Below are 23,001 nucleotides of genomic sequence, written 5' to 3' on the forward strand. Positions count from 1 at the left end.
CCAGTGTTAATTAACCTTCCTGGCGGTATTCCTGAGTGTGGCTCGGGGTTAATTTTCTGTATCATAAGCGGTAACCCCGAGCCACACTCGGGAATACAGCGTAGCGTCTCTAACCTTGTCCCTCGAGCCGCGCTGTGTCCTCCGGGGGATGCCGGCCTCCGTCTTCCAGGTTCCGTCCCTTGTGAGCGTTCGCGTCGCAGGGGGGGCAGAACCTGCAGGATTTTTGAAAGTAAAAAAAAAAAGGAAACGAAAAAAGGAAAGAAAAAAAAAATTATCATACCGCCAGGGAGGTTAAATACCACCAAAAGAAAGCTCTATCTGTCCCCAAAAAATGGTATAAAATTCATTTCAGTACAGCGTTGCATGACAGAATAAACGTCAGTCAAAGTACCGCAGCACTGAATAGTGAAAAATGGCCTGGCCAAGAAGGGGGTTTAACACCCTGGTCTTAAAGTGGTTAGAATATGGTTGATTTCAATAATTGATAGGTTAAAGTGTTAGCTTATGAAGGTAAATTTGTGTATTGTTTTTAAGGGCCCATTCCCACCACATCATCTCCAGACCAGACCAGATTGTTTCTGAACCCAAAATGCATCCTAATGTATCCCTATAGTATTTCTGGCCTCTGTTCACACCAGCGCAGTCCGTTCCAGACGAGACCAAAAAATACTGCATGTCTCATTGTCTGGTCTCAAATGCACTGGAACTGCGGGCAAGTTCACACTACATCCAGATCATCTCCAGACCAGGCCAGATTGTTTCCAGACCCAAAATGCTTTTTTTTTTTTTGAATAACTTTTTATTTTATTATTTTCATACAAACAAACAAGGTAAGGTTTACAGTATATATAGCAAGTCGCATCAGGTGGACAGTAATAAGAGATTCACAGAGAGGGTGTATACAGATGGATCAGGGCCGTCCCATCTAGCAGCACTCACATTTGCGCTTACACTTGATAAGGTCAGTTAGACATCATTATTATGGGCCATGTAGACCATTAGTAAGTATGCATAATTAGGGTCAATTCTTGAGCATGAGTTGCAATAGATATATCCCGTGAGATAGGCCACTATGTGCTTCCTTCCTATAAACAGTTATGCTGTCCAGATTGTGCATAGCTAAAATCAAGCCTATCTTATCTTAGTATTTAAACTTGAAGTGAACAGGAACGGAGTCAAGGAGGATTTACTTGCCGCCAGATTATAAGTATATTTAGATTTATTCCATATTTCTAATTGCAAGGCCAAAGTACACAGGGAATTACCGTCTTTACGTCGGGCCCAAAATGCATTTTAATGTATCCCTATGATATTTCTGGCCTCTGTTCACACCAGTGCAGTCTGTTCCAGATCAGACTAGAAAAATACTGCATGTCTCATATTGTCTGGTCTGGAACGTATGGAAACGCATATCAAAACCGCATACAAACACACTGGAATGCACCTGAAAGCCCATTTAAGCTAAAAAAAACACAATGCTCCAAAATTTTGACAAGCCTCGTCTGTTTAAAGGGAATATACTGTATAATGGTTTTGTTTTTCTTTTCTTTATTAGTTATAGTCGGGACTAAACATTTCCTCTTTTCTTAACCACTTGAGGACCGGGTGGTAAACTTCCTTCTTGCCCAGGCCATCTGGACATCACACGATGTCCAGTGCAGTGGGTTTTTGGCGCGTTTCGATGCAGCTGTTTCTTTTTTAGCTTCACTTTTTCAGCTTCATTCACACCATGTCCGGATCTTATGCAGTGCGTTACATTTTTCTTCCGCACCAAAAATGCATTCCAATGCATTTGTATGTGATTTTTTGGTCTCTGTTCACACCAGTCCAGTCGGTTCCAGTGCAGGAAAAAAAATGCTGCATGTCGCATTTTCCCTGCACTGGAATGTGTCCCAAACGCACTGGAACACAACAGAAGCTATGACATGGAGCAGGAAGAGATTAATGTGCATAATGACATTACCCCCTACAAAAAAAAATCGCACTAGAATGCGTCACAAACGCACCGCACCACGTTTGCAGAAACGTGTGCAGATCTGGTCTCGACATGGTGTGACAGGGCTTTAGGGCTTGTTCACACGACGTCAGGATTGTGTCCGGACCAGAACCAAGTGCTCCTGCACCCAAAATGCATCCCAATGTATCCCTATGTGTTTTATGGGCTACAGTTCTCACATACGCAGTCCGTTCAGGTCCGGACAGAGAAAATACTGCACGTCACATTTTTGTCCGGTCACACCGCACTGCAGCTAACTTACTGACAGCCCCACTCAACAATGTTTTTTTTAACTGGAATGCGTCAAAAACACAGTCCAGTGTGTTCCAGTGCATTTGCATGCGTTTCCACTGGTGTGAACAGAGCCCAGAAACACCATAGGAAAACAGTGGGATGCATTTCAGGTGTGGACAAAAACTGTTCTGGTCCGGATCTGGTCTGGACATGGTGTGAACAAGCCCTCAGTGCTGAGGTACCTTGACATTTATTCAGTCATGCAACACCATAACCATGATTTGGGACAGATAGTGCTTTATTTTGGTGGCATTTAATCACCACTGAGTTTTCTTATTTTTTACTATATAAAGAAAAAAAATGCAGAAAATTAAAACAAAAAAAACAACGTTAAAGCATTTATTATTAGCCAGTTTTTTGGCAAAATATAAAAGATGGGGCCACGTCAGATAAAGAATACCAAACATGTCAAGCCTTAAAATTGTGTGCATGCATGAAATCGCAAAAAAACTACTGTATCCAAAATTGCCTATAGGCAATGATTTAAAATCTTTTACCGTGCATCAATTTAGTGTTGACAGTGGGCGGGGGAGTTAAAAAAAAATGATTTGTGTTTTTTCTTTTTAACAATTAATTTATTAGGTTTTGTCAATAGAACAAGAATAATAACAAAAATAATACAACATAGATACAGACATATAGAAAATAAAATCTTGCTATAAATACATAAACAATATCAGTATATAGAAGGTAAATAGTATGTTATATCGTTATGAAGCAGTATTCCAGGTATATGGAAGAAGTCAACATTAAGTGAAATTGCAGCATTAATAAGTAGTTAGCAAGTGTCATAACTGGAAAAAGAAGTCATATATAGAAGCATACCTCTATAGGAGAGAGCCCTAATGTAGTCCATATTCAGGACAGTAAGCGGAGGTAGTGTTCTTCCAACCATCTCAAAATAAAAAGCATGTGATGACTGTGAAGGCCTAAGAAGTGACAAATATACGTAAAAGCAGTTTTTTTTTGTTATGTTTAAAAAAAAACACTTTTAGGAGTATTAGTTGGGGTCATAATACATGAGTCAGGCATCTGGTGTCTGTCAACCAGCAGGCCTATTGCAAGGTGAAGGTGCGGAGTTTCATATTAGCTTTTGCAAACAAAAATCCAAAATGGACATGCGTGTTTAATATTTGTACAACTACGCTGAGTGACGGAGGTTCCGATTGTTTCCAGGCCCGCGCTATTGCCAGGCGAGCAGCTATAAGGATGTGTGAGACTACAGTTGTAGAATTAAAAGGCCAATCATTTAGTCCAATCCCCAATAAGGCAAGTTGTGGGAACCCATTACAAGGAAGGTTAGTAACTGTGGAAATAAAGGAGAAGATCGAATCCCAAAAGGATCTGATGGAGACACAAGACCACCAGATATGTATCAAGGAGCCAACAATTCCACAATTTCGCCAACAAAGCGGTGAGGATGAAGGATAAATTCTGGCGAGTTTCTGTGGTGTAAAGTACCACTTGTGTCAAATTTTCTGTAGGGATTCCCTGTGGCTCAAACATCTTGATGTTTTCAAAGGCCATGAGATCTCTTTGTACCATTGTTCCGGGGAAATTGAAAAGTTGAATTCAGTCTCCCACCACTTCATAGACGGTAATTTATCTTGAGATATGGGCTCACTGAGAAGATTATAAAAGAAGGAAATTCCCTTCTTGTGTGAAGAATTAGTGCAAAAAAAATGTATGCCTCTCTTAAGGAGCATTCCCCCTCAAACACCTATCGATTGCAAATAATGTCTTAAGCGAAGGTATTTGTAGAAGTCTCTAACTGGAAGGGTATATTTGCTACGCAACTCATCAAATGACAATAAATGAGTAGCAGTATATAGAGCATGCAAATGGATAAGCCCCAAACTCACCCAATTTGACAATTGCATGTCGTCTAAGACATACTCCAGAGTGAGAAGAGGTAGATGTTTTAGAAGGGATTCGCTGGAGGAGTGTGGTGGGGAGTCGAAGGTGTGCCAGACCCTTAGTGTTGCTGTGACTGTGTCAAGAAAATGTTTAGTGTGGGGGTTATTGAGAAGGGAGGAGCACAATAAAAGCTTGAGGTTTTTATGTAAGATATCACTTTCAATTTGGGACCATATTTTGTCAGGGTGAGGTGACCACCAGAACTTCGTTTGATCCAGCAAGTTTGCCTTATAGTATTTAGCAATATCAGTGGCTCCCATACCAGCATAGGCTTTGGGTGTGTGTAGACATAGTCTCGATACTCTGTGGTTCTTGCCATTCCATATAAAATTGTCAAGGATACTCTGTAGGTTTTTTTTTAGGTAAGAAGGTAAAAGGGGAATAGGGAGCGCTCGGAACACATATAAGATATGAGGAAGAAAAACACTTTAATAAGATTAATCCTTCCTGCCCAAGATGTAGTAGGTCTGTTCAACTCCTTACAGAGTCTTGATACTTTAAGTAGGAGTGGAGCATAATTATAAGTAAAGAAGTTGGAGCTAGGGGTTACTAGAGTGATGCCTAAGTATGGGAGGGTGTGAGAGGGAGCCCAGGAGAATGGGGAGGTAGGGCTTATAATGGATTTAGTAGTAGACGGAATATTAATGGCCAGCATGTGTGATTTAGAGTGATTGGTTTTATAGAAGGAAACTGCTGAATCTCGTGAGGATTTCTTGAACCGCTGGCAGTGAGGTCAGGGGATCAGCCATAGAGATTATTACATCATCTGCATATAACCCTATTTTGTGTGTTTGCTGGCCAGTAGATACTCCGCGTACAGCGGTACTCTCACGGATCGCGGCAGCCAAGGGTTCCATCACCAGTGCAAAGATCAAAGGGGACAGAGGGCAGCCCTGTCGAGTGCCATTAGTAATTTGAAAAGGCGTGGACATCAGACCCGATGTTCTTACTCTCGCACTGGGTTGTGAGTACAGAGCATCAATGGCTGAGCCAAAAAAAACCACAATACCGAATTTGTGCAATACAGCTCTCATATACCCCCAATGTACTCGGTCAAAGGCCTTCTCTGCATCTAAAGAAAGAAGCAGAGAAGGCTCCCCGATCGCTCTGCGATTTGTAGAAGGTCAATTATACGCCTAGTCCCATCTGGAGCTTGTCGACCATACACAAATCCCACCTGATCCGGATGAATAAGATCAGGAAGCACCCGCAATAGTCGATTAGCAATAAGCTTTGCATAAATTTTGACATCTGCGTTAAGTAATGAGATAGGGCGGAAATTAGCTGGGTCATCCAAAAGTTTGTCAGGTTTTGGAATCGTAATGATGGTGGCTTAAAGGGATTCTTTAGGAAAGGAACCCGTGGCTGCCGCTTCGTTAGCAATAATACATAAATGAGGGGCTAAGATGGAAGATAAAGATTTATAATATTCCGCACTGTATCCGTCAGGGCCCGGGGCCTTATGTAAGGGCAAGTCCGAAATAACTTTAAAAACCTCCTTAACCTCAAACGGGGATTGTAATAACTGCGTTCGATCAGGTGAAATAGAGGGGAGCCGTACCGAGTCCAAGAAAGATTGCATGTCAGAGGCGGTCCGTGGGAGAGAGGTTTGAGAGTCTGTTAGATTATATAATGAGGAGTAGAATTCACTAAAGTGATTGGCTATATCAAGAGGGTTGGAAAGTCTTTTACCTGCATAGTTGGTCATGTAAGGGATTCTAGTAGTTTCTTTCCGGTGTTTAAATTGTTGGGCTATAAATGCGCCTGCTTTGTTTCCCTGAGAGTAGTATTTCAAGTTAAGCCTTTTAATCTTAACTTGAAATACTGAGGTCAAAAGCAAACTAAGTTCATGACGAAGGGATTGTAGAGCGGAAGAAGTAGATGGAGCTGGGTTTTTCTTATTAGACTCCTCAAGGGTTTGGATTTGGGTTAGTAGAGAGGTTAGGGTTTTGTTACGTTTCCTTTTCTCTTGTGCTCCCAGTTTCATTAATAGTCCTCTAATGAAGGCTTTGTGTGCATTCCACACTACCGTATGGTTGCTAGTAGAGGAGGTATTAATGTCAAAGAACGCACTTATTTCAGACTGGAGATAAAGGCTATGTTCGGGATGTGAAAGGAGACTAGAATTTAATCTCCAAGATGTGGAGAGGCGGGGGGCAATTGTTGGAAATATGTATATTGAAACCGGAGCGTGGTCGGACCACGTGATTAATCCAATGTCAGCTTTTGAAATTTGTTGCAGAGTGATTTTGTCCACTAGGAACATGTCCAGTCTAGAATAAGAATTTTGTGTATAAGAGGAAAATGTGTAGTCTCTCTCACTGCCATGTAGGCATCTCCAGGCATCATGCAGATCATTAGTATGAAGGAAAGATGGGAGGTAAGTGTTACGTCTTCTTTTAGTTTTGGAGGAGTCAAGCGTGGGGTCAAGTACCTCATTGAAGTCACCGCAAATGATAAGGTGGCCCTTGCGCATGTCAGAAATTGAGCGCATTACCGCGGAGATACATTTTTTCTGGTAAGTATTAGGGGCATAGACATTTACTATGGCCAGAAGGCATCCATTGATTGTTACCACCAAATAATGAACCTGCCATCTGAGTCAATTAGGGAATCGTGCAGTTGGAAGGTGACTGTTTTTTTAATGGCTAGCCTATCATGACACCCTTGTTTTTTTAATCAGAGAGCAAAAAAATAATGGGAAAACTCACGATGTTTACATATAAGAGGTTTATCTCTACAGAAGTGGGTCTCCTGCACACATAGAACATCACTGTGCAGGGATAACGCCTCTTTCCAAAGCATAGCCCTTTTATTAGGGCTGTTAAGGCCTTTGGCATTAAGCGATGTAATTTCAAAGGACATGTGAGACTACATGATGCCCAGAGATGTTGTGGAATAATAAGAAGGATCTTTAGGCAGTAGAAAGTACACCAGACCTGGAAGAACTTAAGCTCATTACCATCACAAGAGAAAATCAGAATAGACCAAAACGGCTGATAAACACATAAAAAACACAGCAATACACATAAAAAAACAACAATGCATTGAAACCAGGCTAAGAGAACGGCTAACACACAATAACGAAAACAAACGAAAAAACAGGATAACCTGACAGTGTGCATGGCACACTCTTAAATGGGGGGTAAGAACAATCCAATAGAGCGAAAATCGCCAGATCTTGAAGATCAGGTAGCATGTTCTAGAAGGTGGGCATCTCCACCTATGTTAGAGAGCCGTAAAAAATCAGCAAGATGCCCAGTCCATATGGATCTTCTGGCTTGCTGAGGCCGGGACGTTGGAGTCGGCATGGTTATAGGTATATTCCAGGAATGCAGAATTCGAACACCGTCAGCCGGGGTCAGTATAGGAATTATTTTGTTGAGATGAGAGACCAGGAGCTTTGTCGGGAATCCCCATTTATAGGAAATCTGACGATCACGAAGTGCCTTAGAGATTGGGGCAAATTCCTTGCGCTTTTGAGCAGATGCAGCCGAGATGTCAGCATACAGCGCAATATGTGTAAACGGCTCTGGGAGAGCAGGAGCTTGTTTAGCAGCAAACATGAGTCTTTCTTTGATATGGAAAAAGTGGATTCTCGCAATGACATCTCTGGGCACGGACACCGGTAGATGATTGGGCTTATGCAGCCTGTGGGCGCGATCAATTAGCGCATCAGGGCCTGTGCTATTAGGTAGTAAGGTATGAATAAGCTTTTGAAGGTATACAGGCAGCTCCGTGGGGCCCACAGATTCAGGGATCCCTCTAAATTTAATATTGTTGCGTCTGGATCTATCCTCTAAATCAGTAATTTTTTCTTCAAATTCAGATATTTGGGATTGCAATCCAGAAAGAGAGGACTGGATGTCCTGCTGAAATTCTGATCTTAGTGACATTAACACATTTTTAAGGTAATTCTCAGAGGCTTTTGGTGTCAGTAGCAGGAAGATCCTGTAATGGAGTGATGACTGGGTTGGCTGGACCTGATGCTGTAGATTGTCTCCTTGGTGCTTTAGTGTGAGGAGAACCTAATGGTGAGCTGGCAGGTCTCTTAGAAAAATCCTGCATACGATTTCTATCATTGCTGCAGTTCTCCTCCATGTCAGAGTCGGTGCTGCAGGGAGAAGGAGTGATAGGAGTGATAGGGGGCGCTGTGACGCACTTCCCTCCGGCGCCATTTTGACTTTTTGTTTGTCCAGGCCTCGGATAGAAATCCGTCAGTTTCTGAGGGCCTTTGGACTTATTCTTATCCTTAGACATCGCTGTAGCCATTCCGAAAGCCGATCGGGAATATACCGGCAGGTGAACGATCCTGTAGATGGGGTAAGTCGCGTTTTTTGTTAGATCCGGCGGCGCCGCTTACAGATCAAGCGGCCACACACTCGCGTGGCCAGACCACGCCCCCCATTATTGTTTCTGGTGGGGGGTTTTTATGTCACTTTATTTTATTTTTTTCACTTTATTGTTATCACATAGGGGGCTAACAAACCACCTATGTGACAGCACAGATACAGTGACAGTTCCTTTTTATGGAGACATCAGGGGTCTAATGTCACCTGTGGACCTCCAAAGAAGCTGATGAAGCTGAGATCTGTTTCACTGTTTCCTCTAGCTACAGCAGCCACAGCAATGATACACTGAAACCAGACGTAATATCATTCACATCCATTCTGCTTTCAGTGATCAGAGGGGAGTTCAGCCACTGGAAGTATGTTGATCTCCCTCTAATCAAAGTATAAAAGCTGCTGTGCTGGTCCCAGGCCCGCACGGGGGACAGCAGAGCCCGGGATAGCTGGCGGTGTAGGGGCGCACACCCCCACGCACCATACAAGCATGGCTTCTATGGAACAGCCATCATTGGCTGCAAAAAATGTTTACTGTGCCCTGCTCACATACACCCCCTAGCGCGAGCATCGAAAAAAAGAAGCCATTTATATATGGCGACCCACATCCATGAGCTAGCCATCCATCTGTTCATATACAATGGGCAGACGGCAAGTGGTTAATCAAGTAAATATAAATTATTGCAAGTTGATTTATTTACACTCTGCTCTTGAACCAGCAGGAACTGCTGGAACTTTCTGCAGCTTCTCTCATTTTGCAGACTCAATTTACTAGTACAATCTGGTCTATATAAAACTATGTTTGCACTATATGTTTGCAAATCACACTGACTTTACACCTCATTATTTAATCTTACATACAACTAGATTTATTTGTTGTATGCTGATTTGGTAGATATTGTACATGATGTTTTACTTAATATGCATAGTTTTGCCACCCCCTGCAGGGATCCCCCCCTTCCGGATCCTTTCCCTGCAGGGATGCGTCACCCCCCTCCGATCCCCTAGCGCTGACTGGAGGAACAGACAGGGGAGAAGGGGCAGGCTTACCTGGCTCTGGCTTTAGTGAGGCAGAGTCAGCTGTCAATCAGGTGGCAGGGTGGATCTCGACAGTATTGTTGAGATATGTCCCGGCTGCAGCGTGGCTCTGCGCTGTTAGCATATAGTGGGCAATAGCCCGCCATATGCTGAGTTTTTTTTGTCACAGGAGAACATAGTACCGGTATATGTCCTCTTGTGACCAAAAAGAGAACTAAGGCCAAAAAAGGTTGGTCCATAGTTCTCTTTTAACAAAAGTTTAAACCAGGTGTTAACCAAGCAAAACAACACTCCAGCAAAGTCTCTTATATAAGTCACTTTTTTAATTGCTTTTTTTGAAAAACATCTATGTTAGTAAATATTTTTTTTCCAGTGTGTATGCACTAAGTTAGCGGTCGCCAACCGGTGGCAGTGGTCCACGAGAACATTTTGGTGGCCCCCAACCACAAAGTTTTATAATTCCATTGGTAGGTACAAAAATCTTTATTATATTACTTTTGAATCATAAAGTACATGTATACATAAGTATTTTGCTATTTTGGTTATGTATATAAGTACCAACATTTGAAGAACAAAATTAGGGAACAAGAACAAATTCTCCCAGAAACATTGCCACTTCAGCATGCTTGTCAGCTTAAACAGCATTACTCAAAATTGTGAATCTTTGTTAATAAACACAAATAAAGGAAGAAAGACACGAAGACAACAGAACTGTTCAAAGAACCATGGGACAAGCGTTTGTTTGCGGCACAAATCAGAACAAACACAGCACAAACGAATGGCGTGTTTGTTTTGATAATTCAGTAACATGGGGTGCAAAGTGGGCGGAGTTTCAGCAACTATAACGCACAATATCTTCCAAACCAAAGCGGCACCAACGTTTATTTTTGCAGCACAAACAAATGGCGTGTTTGTTTTTAAAATTCAGCAACGCAGCACAAACGAATGGTATATTTTTATTCAGGTTCTACAATCATGGAGTGCCAACTTCACACAGCTGCCAAAACACAGCCATGCAATAGTTGTCAGAAGTGAATAAAATAAGAAACGTACAAACCACCATCAAGGCCAAACAATAAAACTAGTGGGGAACAAGTAGGATATAAACTTTTGTCCTATAAGAAGACAGGAATTAAATGTATGTACACCAAGGCTAGAAGTCTAGTAAATAAATTAGAAAAGCTTGAAATTATGATACTCGAAGAGGACTTCAATATAGTGGGTATATTGGAGACCTGGCTAGACGGCACACATGATTGGGCCTAACCTATTCAGGAGGGACAGATGTGGGAGAAGGGGGGGGGTTTGCATTTACGTTATAGGCCGGTCAGTCTAACATCAGTAGTTTGTAAACTGTTAGACGGTATAATTAAGCACTATTTGGTAAAATATATGAGACAAGGCTTCTGAACTTAAACATGTTTACGCTGGAATTAAGGAGATTAAGGGGGGATATGATTTTCATGTACAGGATGTTCAATGATGACAGCAACATTGACAACAAACTGTTTGAGAGTAACTCCATTACAAAGACTAGAGGCCACCACCTAAAGTTGGTGGAGAAAAAATTCCAGCACAATGGGCGAAGAGGGTTCTGTTAGGTTTGTGGTGTGGGCCCGAAGTGACGAGGAGGACCTCCCTTGCAACCCCGTCTGATGACCACTGGGTTGAGAACAGTAGGTTTCAGGCAGGGGATGCACAAGTGCCGGATGCGGATCTTGAGGTCACGAGGTCTACTTGGTGACCTAGCAGAATAGCCTTCGTGCTTTTGAAGGGTTAGGCAAAAGGGAGCGTGAGAGACAAACCGGGTCAATAACATGCAGGCAGCAAAGTACAAGGGGTTAAACCAGAGAGAGGTCCAGAGACAAGCCGGGTCGGTAACAAATGAGGCAGCAGAGTATAAGGGGTTAAACCAGAGAGAGGTCCAGAGACAAGCCGGGTCGGTAACAAATGAGCAATAGGAACAGGAAACACAATGGGAAAGGAGCAGTAGCAAGGCAGGGCAATTGGCCAGGGAACAGGAACAAGAGCACAGCAAGGACATCCAGTGCTGGCTGAAGATCACCCAGCACTGAATGAGCGTCCTGCGGCGCTTTATATAGGCAGAGGATAAGCTACTGCGCATGCGCCGGCGCGATTACGTCACCGCGCCGCACTGACGCGATGACGCCTGCGCGGCCGGGACGCGCTGATAGATGCCCTCTCCGTCTGTGTCCCCGCAGAGGGACACCGCATCTCCCGCGAACAGGTACCGACAGGTTCTTTACAGTAAGAGCGGTTAAGGTCTGGAACTCACTGCCATCAGCAGTGATTTCAGCCAAGAGTGTAGATTTGTTCAAGAAACGTTTGGACAATTTCTTGAGGAACCGTAATTTCCAGGGATACCAGTATCCCTAAGAATGAGATGATGCGTGGACCTATATGGGTTGGAATTGATGGACGTATGTCTTTATTCAACCCCAAATACTATGTAATACTTATAGGTAACATCTATTATGTTAATGAATATACTTGTTTAGAAAATATTGAATAAAAACAAAACCCAGCAATGTATACACAGCCTAAAAATGTATTTGCGTAATGTATTTAAGTAAAATACACCTTGTGTTCTGGTAGGTGTATTTTACAAATTATGTAATATGCATGCAAACACATTTTTAGGCTGTGTATATATTGGTGGGGTTTTGATCCAATATGTGTTAAACCTTTATATTATAAACATAATTGATTTTCTCTACAAGTATTGCATGGCTGTGTTTTGGCACCTTTAAAGCCCCAAAAAATCATCTGTTTCTTGTTTGGTAAGGGGATGTGGTGCTGCATCACTCGTTGGCTCTAAAGGCAATTTTGATAGTGCTTGGGCAAAAAGTTACGGTCATCATGTTTCCGAATAGCTTCTCCATCTCTCAGCTCTTTTTCCTTGAGCTTCCTGTTGAGTAAAAGATCATAAGCTGCTCTTGTGCTGATCAGCAGCACAATCTCCAGCAGCTGTTCCTCTTACTAGTTTGGATAAAGGTGGCCATACACCTAACAACCATTGCACGACTTTCGTTGTGCGATGGTTGTTAGGTGATTAAAATTTTGTATGACCTGCCCATCTTGGACAGGCAGATCATACCTGCGATCATCGCAGGTCCTCCCCGCTGAGGGGAGGGCTTGCAGATGACTGCAATGTTGAGCGGGCAATGTGCGCTTGCGCACCTCGGCCCGTGCGGCTTTCATCTTGCGATCGCGCTACCAACCCGCCGAAAATCGTGCGATTTTCGGCAGTTTTTCTAGTGTGCTCGTAAGAAGAAAGTCGTGCGACGGCACAGTAAATGCGGTCGCACGCTTGCCATTAAGTCCAATACAACTCAAGCACCAACCTGGCACGTAACTCAAATAACAGAAGTAGTAAAAGTTAACTTCTTCATTACGAATGCATTTTTGTGAGGGGCAGTAAAGAGTGAAAGGTACTTGGGGTTTTGCAGTCAGGATTCACTTGCACAGAGCTGTACAACATGGAGTCCTTCTTGAAAGCTGAGGAGTGATTATGTGCTGCATAGAGAGATAGGATGCTGAGTTGAATGTAGAGAACGCACTGCAATGGAGTAGACAGTGCATTCCATGCGGAACCCTTCCCGATTAGGAGAAGGAGAAGTTTAGTAGTCTTGGAAGGAGTTGTCCTGAATGAGAATGGAAGAGCTGCTGTATACTTTTTACGAAGAGGTAAGTAGAGATCTGGATGGAGGGAGGCCGGTGGATGTGGTATACTTGGACTTTGTTAAAGCATTTGATACAGTACCACATAAACGTTTACTATACAAGCTGAGGTCTATGGGCATAGATGAATGAATGTGTACATGGATAGAAAACTGGCTACAGGAACGGGTACAAAGAGTATCGATAAATGGCACCTTCTCGGATTGGGCTAGGGTCATGAACGGCGTGACGCAGCGGTCTGTGATGGGCCCCATGCTGTTTAACATATTCATTAACGATATTGGGGAGGGGGGTAAACAGCCATGTTTCAGTGTTTGCTGATGATACCAAAATCGGGAGGGGAATAGTCACTGAATCAGACGCTATAACATTACAGGAGGACCTGCATAAAATAGGGGAGTGGGCAACTACATGGCAGATGAGGTTTAATGTAGATAAATGTAAAGTTGTGCACTTTGGGGTTAAAAAACAAGAAAACGGATTACACACTAATGGGAGCTCCCCTGGGGAAGTCCGAAAGGGAAACAGATCTGGGTGTCATTGTAGACCACAGGCTGAATAATAGCTCGCAGTGTCAGGCTGCAGTAAACAAAGCAAGTAGGGTCCTGTCCTGTATTAAGAGGGGAATGTTTTGCAGGGACAAGTCCGTAATTGTGCCACTTTATAGATCACTGGTTCGGCCTCATCTGGAGTATGCGGTCCAGTTTTGGGCACCAGTGAACAGAGGGGATGTCCTTGAAGTGGAAAGAGTCCAGAGGAGGGCAACCAAACTCATAAAGGGGATGGAGGACCTGAGCTATGAGAACAGGCTCCTAAAATTAAACATGTTCTCCTTGGAAGTAAGGAGATTAAAGGGGGACATGATTTTCATGTATACAATGTTTACCGGGGATAGTAACATTAGCAACAAACTTTTTACAATAACTCCATGACAAGGACGAGAGGCCACCACTTAAAATTGATGGATACATTTTTTTAGCACAAGGGGCGAAGGGGTTTCTTCTCAGATCAGTCAAGGTCTGATACTCGCTGCCACATACTGTGATTTCGTCTGAGAGTGTTGAATCATTAAAAAGGCAATTGGACGATTTCCTCAGGGACTGTAATATACAGGGGTACAAGTACTCTTAAGATTGAGAACACACAGGGACCTATACATACCACACACCAATAGGACCGTACACACATACACAAATAGTTTGGACTTGATGGACATATCTCTTTATTCAACCTCAAATACTATGTATACAGGGCCGTCTTTAAGGTGGGGCAAAAGGGGCAGCTGCCCCGGGCCCAGTCACTGCTGTGGGGTCCTGTCAGGGTCGGTGCTGCCGCTAGAGAAACAAGGCAGTCGCCTAGGGTTCACTGTCGACCAGCGGCAGTGCCAGTCAGTGACATAACAACTGGGAGGCAGGGAGCGGCACTTTCCAGGGACCGAAGGAGTGAAGCAGTCAGCAGGAACAGCCTGAAGAGCACCTGACAGCTGCCCATCTTGCTTTCACTTTCCACTGACGTGGAGGAGATGATCAAAGAATGCTAAGATGTTACATGAGATGATCAGAGACTGCTGGCATTTTACTGGAGATGGTCATAGGCTGCTGGCATGTTATAGGAGATGGTCAGAGACTGCTGGCATATTACATGAGATGATCAGAGACTACTGGCATGTTACAGAAGATGATCAGAGACTGCTGGCACGTTACAGGAGATGGTCATAGACAGCTGACATGTTACAGGAGATATTCAGAGACTGCTGGCATGTTACAGGAGATATTCAGAGACTTCTGGCATGTTACAGGAGATGGTCAGAGACTGCTGGCATGTTACAGAAGATATTCAGAGACTGCTGGCAGGTTACACCAGGGGACATTCTCAGTTGTCATTATTATTATTGATGTTATTCTATGCAGTGGAAGTGGTGAGTGGCAGATTATCCACACATTTACCCTAAAAGGAGAACTATTGGGAGAGTGAATTACCCTCATCCCCATAGTTAGAGCCAGCGTGTGACTCTGAAGCTGTCACGCATCGGCTCTATATATTGAGAACTGAGTGATCACAGACCTCTGATCGCGGAGTTCCCGATCATCTCCCTGAAGAGAGTGGTGACTATCAGTCACAGTCATTCCCCCCTATTCTCGCTGTTCCTCCAGCGTTCATTGGAGGGGCAGACGGGAGGGGGCGGGCACAGCTGGCTCTGGCTCTAGAGAGGCAGAGTCGGCTATCAATCAGGCAGCAGGGTGGATCCTGACCATATTGTCGGGATCTTTTCCAGCTGCAGCGTGGCTCTGTGCTGTCAGCATATAGTGGACAATATTGCATGGCGGAGGAAAAATGGCGGGGGCAGGGCATGGCAGGGGGCCCAAGAAAATGTTTGCCCAAGGTCCAATCAATATTAAAGACAGCCCTGGCTGTATACACCAGGATGGAGGGGGTTAATTCACCACTACCATGGAAGAGTGCAACAATCATTAACGTGAGCCAGGATGGGGGGGGTGGAACGAATGAGGCTGCCAGTAAAGGTGAGTAATGCTTTGCCAGAATGGAGAGTGGAACAGGGTACAGCAAGGGTAAGGATGGAGAGCGGTCTGGAGTTTCATTGTCCAGCATCAGCACATTGCTTGAACACTGAGCAATTGAACTTCCCAACTTAAGCCATTTGGGGAGGAGGAGCTGTATGATGTTGCAGCCTCTGACAGACGGGGAGGCGGAGCTGATCTCCAGTGCCGAAACGACGACATGAGTATGTTGGTGTGTTTCTGGAGACACACAAAGCTTAAAGAGGAACTTTACTCATATCTTTAAAGTAACAACAAACCCTCCTTTAGGAATGTTTAGTAATGGCAATCTACAAACAGATACTTCTAGATAATTGCAGGCTTTGTATTCTTTGCATACCTTATTTTTCTTTTCTTTTCTTTCCCAATCTTCTGAGAGTGGCCATGTTAACTAAGGGCAGGTTACTAGCTCTCCCTTTACTTCCTGGAACTCTGGCACATGTGACTAGGACATGTGACCATGCACTTCATCTTAGGGGTGAAAAATACCTTTCCTTGAGATTTCATGAGCTTACAAATGAGATTACCCAGCAATGCTCTGCTGATGTAACCTTCCCAGGATGCAATGCTTTGGCACAATACATCATTTGTGCCAGAAGTGGACCAGGAGTTGAAGAACTCTATTTGTAACTAAATGAAAAACAAGTTTGTTTAACTAATGAATGCAAGATGATTTTACATACAGATGATTCTGTACTTTTAGTGAGGGGGTAAGGGACCACTTTAATTGCACAGACAAAATGGCTCCTTGGGATCCTGCAAGAGAAAGGGAAGCTAAAACTTTTAATCATCAAGGAGCATAATCCATTGTAAGTGATTTAATCAATATTTAAAGTACCTTTCAAATCCTTTAACTTTATTATCACTTAAAAAAAGTATTAATTGCAGCTAAAATAATTATAGTTTCACTGTTTGTTTAAAGAACAGGAAATTGTTGTTTGGGAAGTTTTCATTGGTTTTAGACTGGCCACAAGCCATGCAGCCAGTTTAGTCATAACTTTGGAAAGTGTATGGAACGCCATTATTGTGATCATCAAAAAAAAATTCTGCTTGATTGGATATATATATTGTATGAATTGTTTAGGTAGACCTTCATACTATGTAACTATTTACAAATTTCAAGGTGACTGTGGAGAGATTTCAAAATCAGCCTATAATGTGTCAGCTTTACATAGATATATTCAGGGTGATTCACAAAAGGGTGAAGAGTTTGGAGAAGGCAGGAGAAGTGAACAATCTAGGACAACATAGCAGATTTGGAAAAATTCTCTAGTTCAACTCCCTTTCCAGCTCAGCTATGTTGTCCTAGATTGTTCACTCCTCCTGCCTTCTCCAAACTCTTCACCCTTTTGTGAATCACGCTGATTGAGTTATTGTAATTATTGTGTTTACTAACCGAAGCTGATTAAGTTTTTTAGTCACCTACTTTTAGTTTTATTTTGTACAGACAGCTCATATGAAGGCTACATTGTGTTACTTACAGGGTGTTCCTCTAATTGTGGAGTTGTGTTGCACTTTGGTGGAAGAGAAGGGTCTGGAATACCTGGGCATATATCGTGTCCCTGGAAATAATGCAGTAGTGATCAGCCTACAAGAACAGCTCAACAAGGGATTATGTGAGGCCAACATACAGGACCAGGTGAGCAGACCAGCACTGAATCCAGTCTTACAGAGGGCACACGTTAGGGAAAGTATCGTGGGTTTTTAGGAAGTACATATTTTAATACCTTTTCTTTAGAAATACACTGTTAAATGTTAAATGACATAGTGGTTAGCAATTCTTCCTAGCAGCACTAGGGTCCCAACCTGGACCTGCCTGGAGTTTGCATGATCTACCTGAGCTTGCATGGTTTCCCTTCCAGGTACATTGGTCCAGGTAATTGGCTGCTGTCTACATTGACCGTAGCATGTGTACTTATGCATGTGTGATAGGAACTTTAGATTGTAAGCTCAGGGACTGACATGAATGTACAATATGTAAAGCACTGTATAAATTCTCGGTGCTATATAAATACCTGTAGTAAAAAATATATTTCTCATAAGAATCCCTAAAGAGACTATACACTGCAGTATCTGAGACACTATGAATAATGGCAGTATGAATAAAAGTTCTGTAATGATCCTGTGCTGTCTTGCCTGGCCTGCACCCTTAAAGTCATAAAAAGTAAAGGGTACTTAAAGAATATCTCCAGGTACCCATTTCTCAAATAATTGTAGGTGTCTATATACTTTTAAAGGTTTACCAAAAGCCTGTTAATATGTTTGGTTTTTGGGCCTGAAGGCATTCTACATCCTCAAATTGGTACCACTTAGCATTACTGTCTCTCAGACAGAGTTATCTCCACCCCCTTCACTTTTTTATCGTCATGAGCCTGACCATTTCTGGACTGTACTGTTTTCTCATACAGCAATAAAAAGACTGCAAGCTATGTTTTCCGTCTTGTTAATTGTATCGGTATCAGTGCATCCCTAATAAAAATGCATTCAACTACCTTAACTATTAACACAAATGTAACTTTTTTGTGCATCACTCTGTTGCAGATTCTCAAGTCATCTCTTTACAGATTCTCAAGTCATCTCTGAATTTGTGCTGACTTTGTCCTTCCTTCTGGAGGGTGGCTACGTTTGTTACCCATGGTCCCTGTGTGTGTGTTGTAAAGTAGCCACCAGTCCAGGCTCACGCCTGTGATGGACTACAATCTCGATACAAATGAGTATGCTAAATGTGAGATTGTAGTCCATCACAGGAGCGAGGTTGGAGCGGTGGCTATTTTAGAACACACACAGGGGTCATGGGGAGCAACAGTAGCCACCCTCCGGAAGGAAGAACAGTGTCCGCTTGAATTCAGAGATGATTTGAGGATCCAGAGTGATGCAAAAAAGTTACATTTTTGTTAATATTTAGGGTACTTGAATGCATTTCTTTTATTTAAATCCTGACTTTAGTGTCACTTTAGGGCTACCTTTACTCTTTATAAGTGCAGCCATGCAACCGACTGTGGTCTCTATGCCCATTTGCCAGAACTTTGCGGTTTGGACCAAACATGTGGTACGTGACCCTGTGTCAATCCACATGGACCCATCAGTCCTCCAAAACCTGCAGCTCCTCCTGGTTGCTAAAGCTATAACAGAGGCTCCAAAAGAAGAAGCTGAAGAGGTTGTCACATTCACTAAATAGTGGTTGACAAAAGTACTCAAGGATACAAAGCTCACAGCCTTACAAATATCCTCCATCAAGACCCTAGCACAGGATGCTTCCTGATATTTTGTAGAATGAGGCCTACAGAAATATAAGCCTCCTGAATCATCTTGACTAGCCAGGTGGAAATAAGAATGCCGCATACACCTTCTTCTGCCCCTTGGGGAGAAAGAAACTGTTCCTTACCCACCTCCATGAGCTAATTCTCTACAGGTAGGATGAGATGAGAAAGACCAGGTCCAGGGCATTAGCTTCTTAGCCTTTCTCCACCCAGAATTTCGGAAGAACAGATTACCAATTTTGATGAAAAGGTTTTGCCACTTTAGGCAAATATTGTAGAGATGTATAACACTACTCTGCACTGAAGCAGCACACAGAAAGGTTCTTTGGAAAATAAATCTTTTATTTCTCTTACTCTTCTAGCCATTGAGATGGATTGCTTTCAAGACCCCAAATGGAAATGGAATGGATAGGCTTGCAAGACCACTAGAAAGTCCCAGTTCAGGAAGAAAGGCTTCTTTGGCAGATTAATCTTGAATGCGACTTGAGGACTTGCACTTTAGGAGAATAAAGATTTACAGGGTTATTCACAAAAGGGTGAAGAGTTTGGAGAAGGCAGGATAAGCGAACAATCTAGGCCAAAATAGCTGATTTGTGAATATTCTCCAATTCGGCTCACTTTTCAGTGCAGCTATGTTGTCCTAGATTGTTCACTTATCCTGCCTTCTCCAAACTCTTCACTCTTTTGTGAATAGCCCTGTTAGCTTTTTGTCCAATGCTCACTACAGAAAGTCCAGGATGTTTCCCATCAACAGGTCCATTGGATCAAAGGCATGTTCATTGGAAAACTGAAAGATCATATATGAAAATAAGTACCATTTGTGGAAAACTTTGTGGACATTAAACGAGTTCCAATTACTTCTTAATCTAAAAATCGTTTAGCACTCAACTTCCCAGCTGTTAAATACAACTCCCAAAGGTCTAGATAAAAGAGATCTTCTTGACACAAAAGGTTTCTCACAAGATGGATTCACAAGAAGACTGGAAACCACGGCCTTCTGGGACAGTATGGAATGATGGTTATAGCCTCCACCTCTTAATTTCGGATTTTCTGCAGAAGGGACATGAATGATGAGACCCATCAATGGATAATCATACACTGGAGAAAAGTCACCATGACAAGGCGTTCTGTCCCAGGACTGGATGGCACCTGATTTGGGAGAGGAGTAATGGTAGTTTGTGATAGGAATGAGAAGCCATAGTGACACTGAAAACCCCCATACTCCAAAAATATTTCTCAGGAGGTTGGAGTTTAGCTTCCATTCATTCCTGTCCATAAAACATCGAGTCGGGGCATCTGTCCTCTGATTCTCCAATACCTGGGGGACAGCGCCAGCATACAACCCTCTGCCTACTGGAAAATTTCCAATACCAGACACAGAAAAGAGACATTTATTTTTCCACCTTGGTTGGCTACATATTCCACCGCTGTCTTGTTGTCCAGTACTCAGATTTGCTTGCCCTTTAACTAGAAAAGTTTTTTTCTTCTAGGGCTGCTTTCAGCCTAAATCAGTTGAACACAAACAACCTCTTCTGGACTTGATGACTCAAACAATGCACTCCTTAACCCTGTAGCCTGATGTATGTAGTAAGTGTGATCCATGTGATTGCACTTGCCAACCAAGAGTTTTTACACAGTGATCCACCAATGGAGGTCTTGTTGGACTCTGGACGGGAGTTAACACAGGAGATAAGTCTTAAAAATGCATTCAAGTACCTTACCTATTAACAAAAATGTAGCTTACTTGTGTATCACTCGGTTGTAAATGCTCAAATCATCTCTGAATTCATGCTGACAGTATTCTTCCTTCTGGAGGGTGGCTACTTTTGTTTCCAGTGGTCCTTGTATGTGTTGTAAAGTGGCCATGGCTCCAAGGTCGCTCCTGTTATAAACTACAATCTAATGTTTAGTTTACTCATTTGTATCAAGATTTTAGTTCCTCACAGGAGCGAGCCTGACCCATAGCCTAATAATTAATTGGTGCTAAAGGGACACTAAACTCAGGATTGAATCTTAAAAATGCATTCAAGTACCTTTAATTATTACCAAAAATGTAGCTGATTTGTGTATCACATGACTGTAGATCCTCAAATTATCTCTGAATTCATGTTGATACTGTGCCTTCTTCTGGAGGGTGGTGTCGTGGGACCAGGGGTGCTCCATTACCTGGTTGTCAATGGGCATGACGCAGGGTGTAGAATCCTCCCTGTGGTATCTTAGTGCCCAGCAGCAGGATTGCGGGTGTGCGTGCCTGAGCGTGACGTGCATGCAGCCTATTAGTCAATTCAGGTGCTGATTATTCACAGGGAGGTCCCCACTGACGCACCTACATCTCCTCACAATCCCATTGGCTCCCGGTGGTTGATAGCTTCCTTGTTGCTCCGACAACAGGGGCATTCCTGGACCATTCTGGGTTTAAATCCCAGTCAGAGCCCTGACTTGTTGCTGAGTTATTCTGCCTGAATCCTGCGCCAGTACAAAACATTATACTGTTTCCTGCTCCTGATCTCCTTTCCCACCATCTCCTTTCCCACCATTCGGACTCACTGGTTATTGACCCCTGGCTTGTCTTCTCGTTATCGATATTTGCTGTCTGCCCCGACCCGGACTGTATCCTGACTACGCCTTTGGATTGCCCATCTTGTACCTCCACCACGGACTTGTATTCAGCCTGTTCCCTGCTACTGGGTTCCACTCCAGCACACAGGGTAACACCACCCCTGACATAATAACTCAGCCATACCATGGAACCCGCGGGAACCCCCGATACTGTGACCTCTCTTCTTCAACAGTTGGTGTGTATGACACAAGCCCTTCATGTACTACAAGCTAGTCATGACCGTCCGGCGCAAGGATTATTGTTATGCTACAGAAAATTAGAGCGCAGGAACAACACAAGGCTACCACCTTACCTTCACCGCCACGCGTGTTTGAGGTAGTGAACCCTGAGCCTTCCGTTGCGCTACCCGAGAGGTTCTCTGGCCGGCGAAAGGATTATTGTACTTTAATTTCCTCCTGCAAACTACTATTCTCCCTAAACTCCTGCAACTATGCCACAGACTTCATTAAGGTTCGTACTGCCATGTCCTTGCTTTCTGGACATCCTCAAACCTGGGCCCACCAGTTGTTACACAGTGATAGCCCGATACTAACTACCTAGGAGTAATTTGTCAACGCTATGAATGTCCTGTATGATAGCCCGTTGCACTACGCTATTGCTCATAACACCCTCTGATCCCTCCGACAAGGAAGAAGAGCCGTGGAGGACTTTAGAGAGGTGGCACCTGACACCACACTTAAAGTACTCCTGGCTACCACTGGGTCATCTCTTCCCGCCAAATATCAAGACTTTTCAGATGTCTTTGAAAAAAAGGGAGCCGATACATTACCACCACACAGGACATATGACTGCCCCATCGATCTCCTACCTGGGGCCCCCTTACCCCATGGTTGTCTCTACAACATGTCCGAGCCCGAGACCAAAGTCCTGAAAGAATACATTGAGGAAAGCCTGGCGAAGGGGTTCATAAGTTCTTCCACATCACCAATGGGTGCAGGCATCTTCTTTGTGGGTAAAAAGGATGGTGGTCTCCAACCCTGTGTGGATTATAGCACCCTCAATGCCATTACTATTAAAAACCGTTACCCACTCCCTCACATTCCTGATTTACCGGACAGGGTAAAAGATGCCAGATTCTTCACTAAGATTGATCTCCAGGGAGCCTATAATCTCATCCGCTTGAAGGAGGGGCATGAATGAAAGATGGCATTCCGTTCTCGTTTTGGTAATTACGAATACTTAGTAATGCCCTTTGGATTGTGCAATGCTCCTGCCAAATTCCAGTGTTTCATCAATTACGTGTTTAGGGATCTCCTTAATAGCTTCCTATTCG

General features: G+C 43.3%; 1 protein-coding gene across 1 annotated transcript in view; it reads left to right on the forward strand.

Annotated features, from left to right (window-relative positions):
- LOC108796752 (rho GTPase-activating protein 23-like) overlaps nucleotides 1–23,001 on the forward strand; it is a 257,499-nt gene that overhangs the window by 41,962 nt on the left and 192,536 nt on the right. Inside the window, exon 8 of the mRNA XM_018568267.1 lies at nucleotides 17,332–17,487. Coding sequence (XP_018423769.1) covers nucleotides 17,332–17,487 — 156 coding nt within the window. The remainder of the gene's footprint in view (nucleotides 1–17,331; nucleotides 17,488–23,001) is intronic.

This window comes from Nanorana parkeri, unplaced genomic scaffold, assembly GCF_000935625.1.
Source record: "Nanorana parkeri isolate BGI_ZX_2015 unplaced genomic scaffold, ASM93562v1 scaffold1165, whole genome shotgun sequence".
In the NCBI taxonomy this organism is placed as follows: domain Eukaryota; kingdom Metazoa; phylum Chordata; class Amphibia; order Anura; family Dicroglossidae; genus Nanorana; species Nanorana parkeri.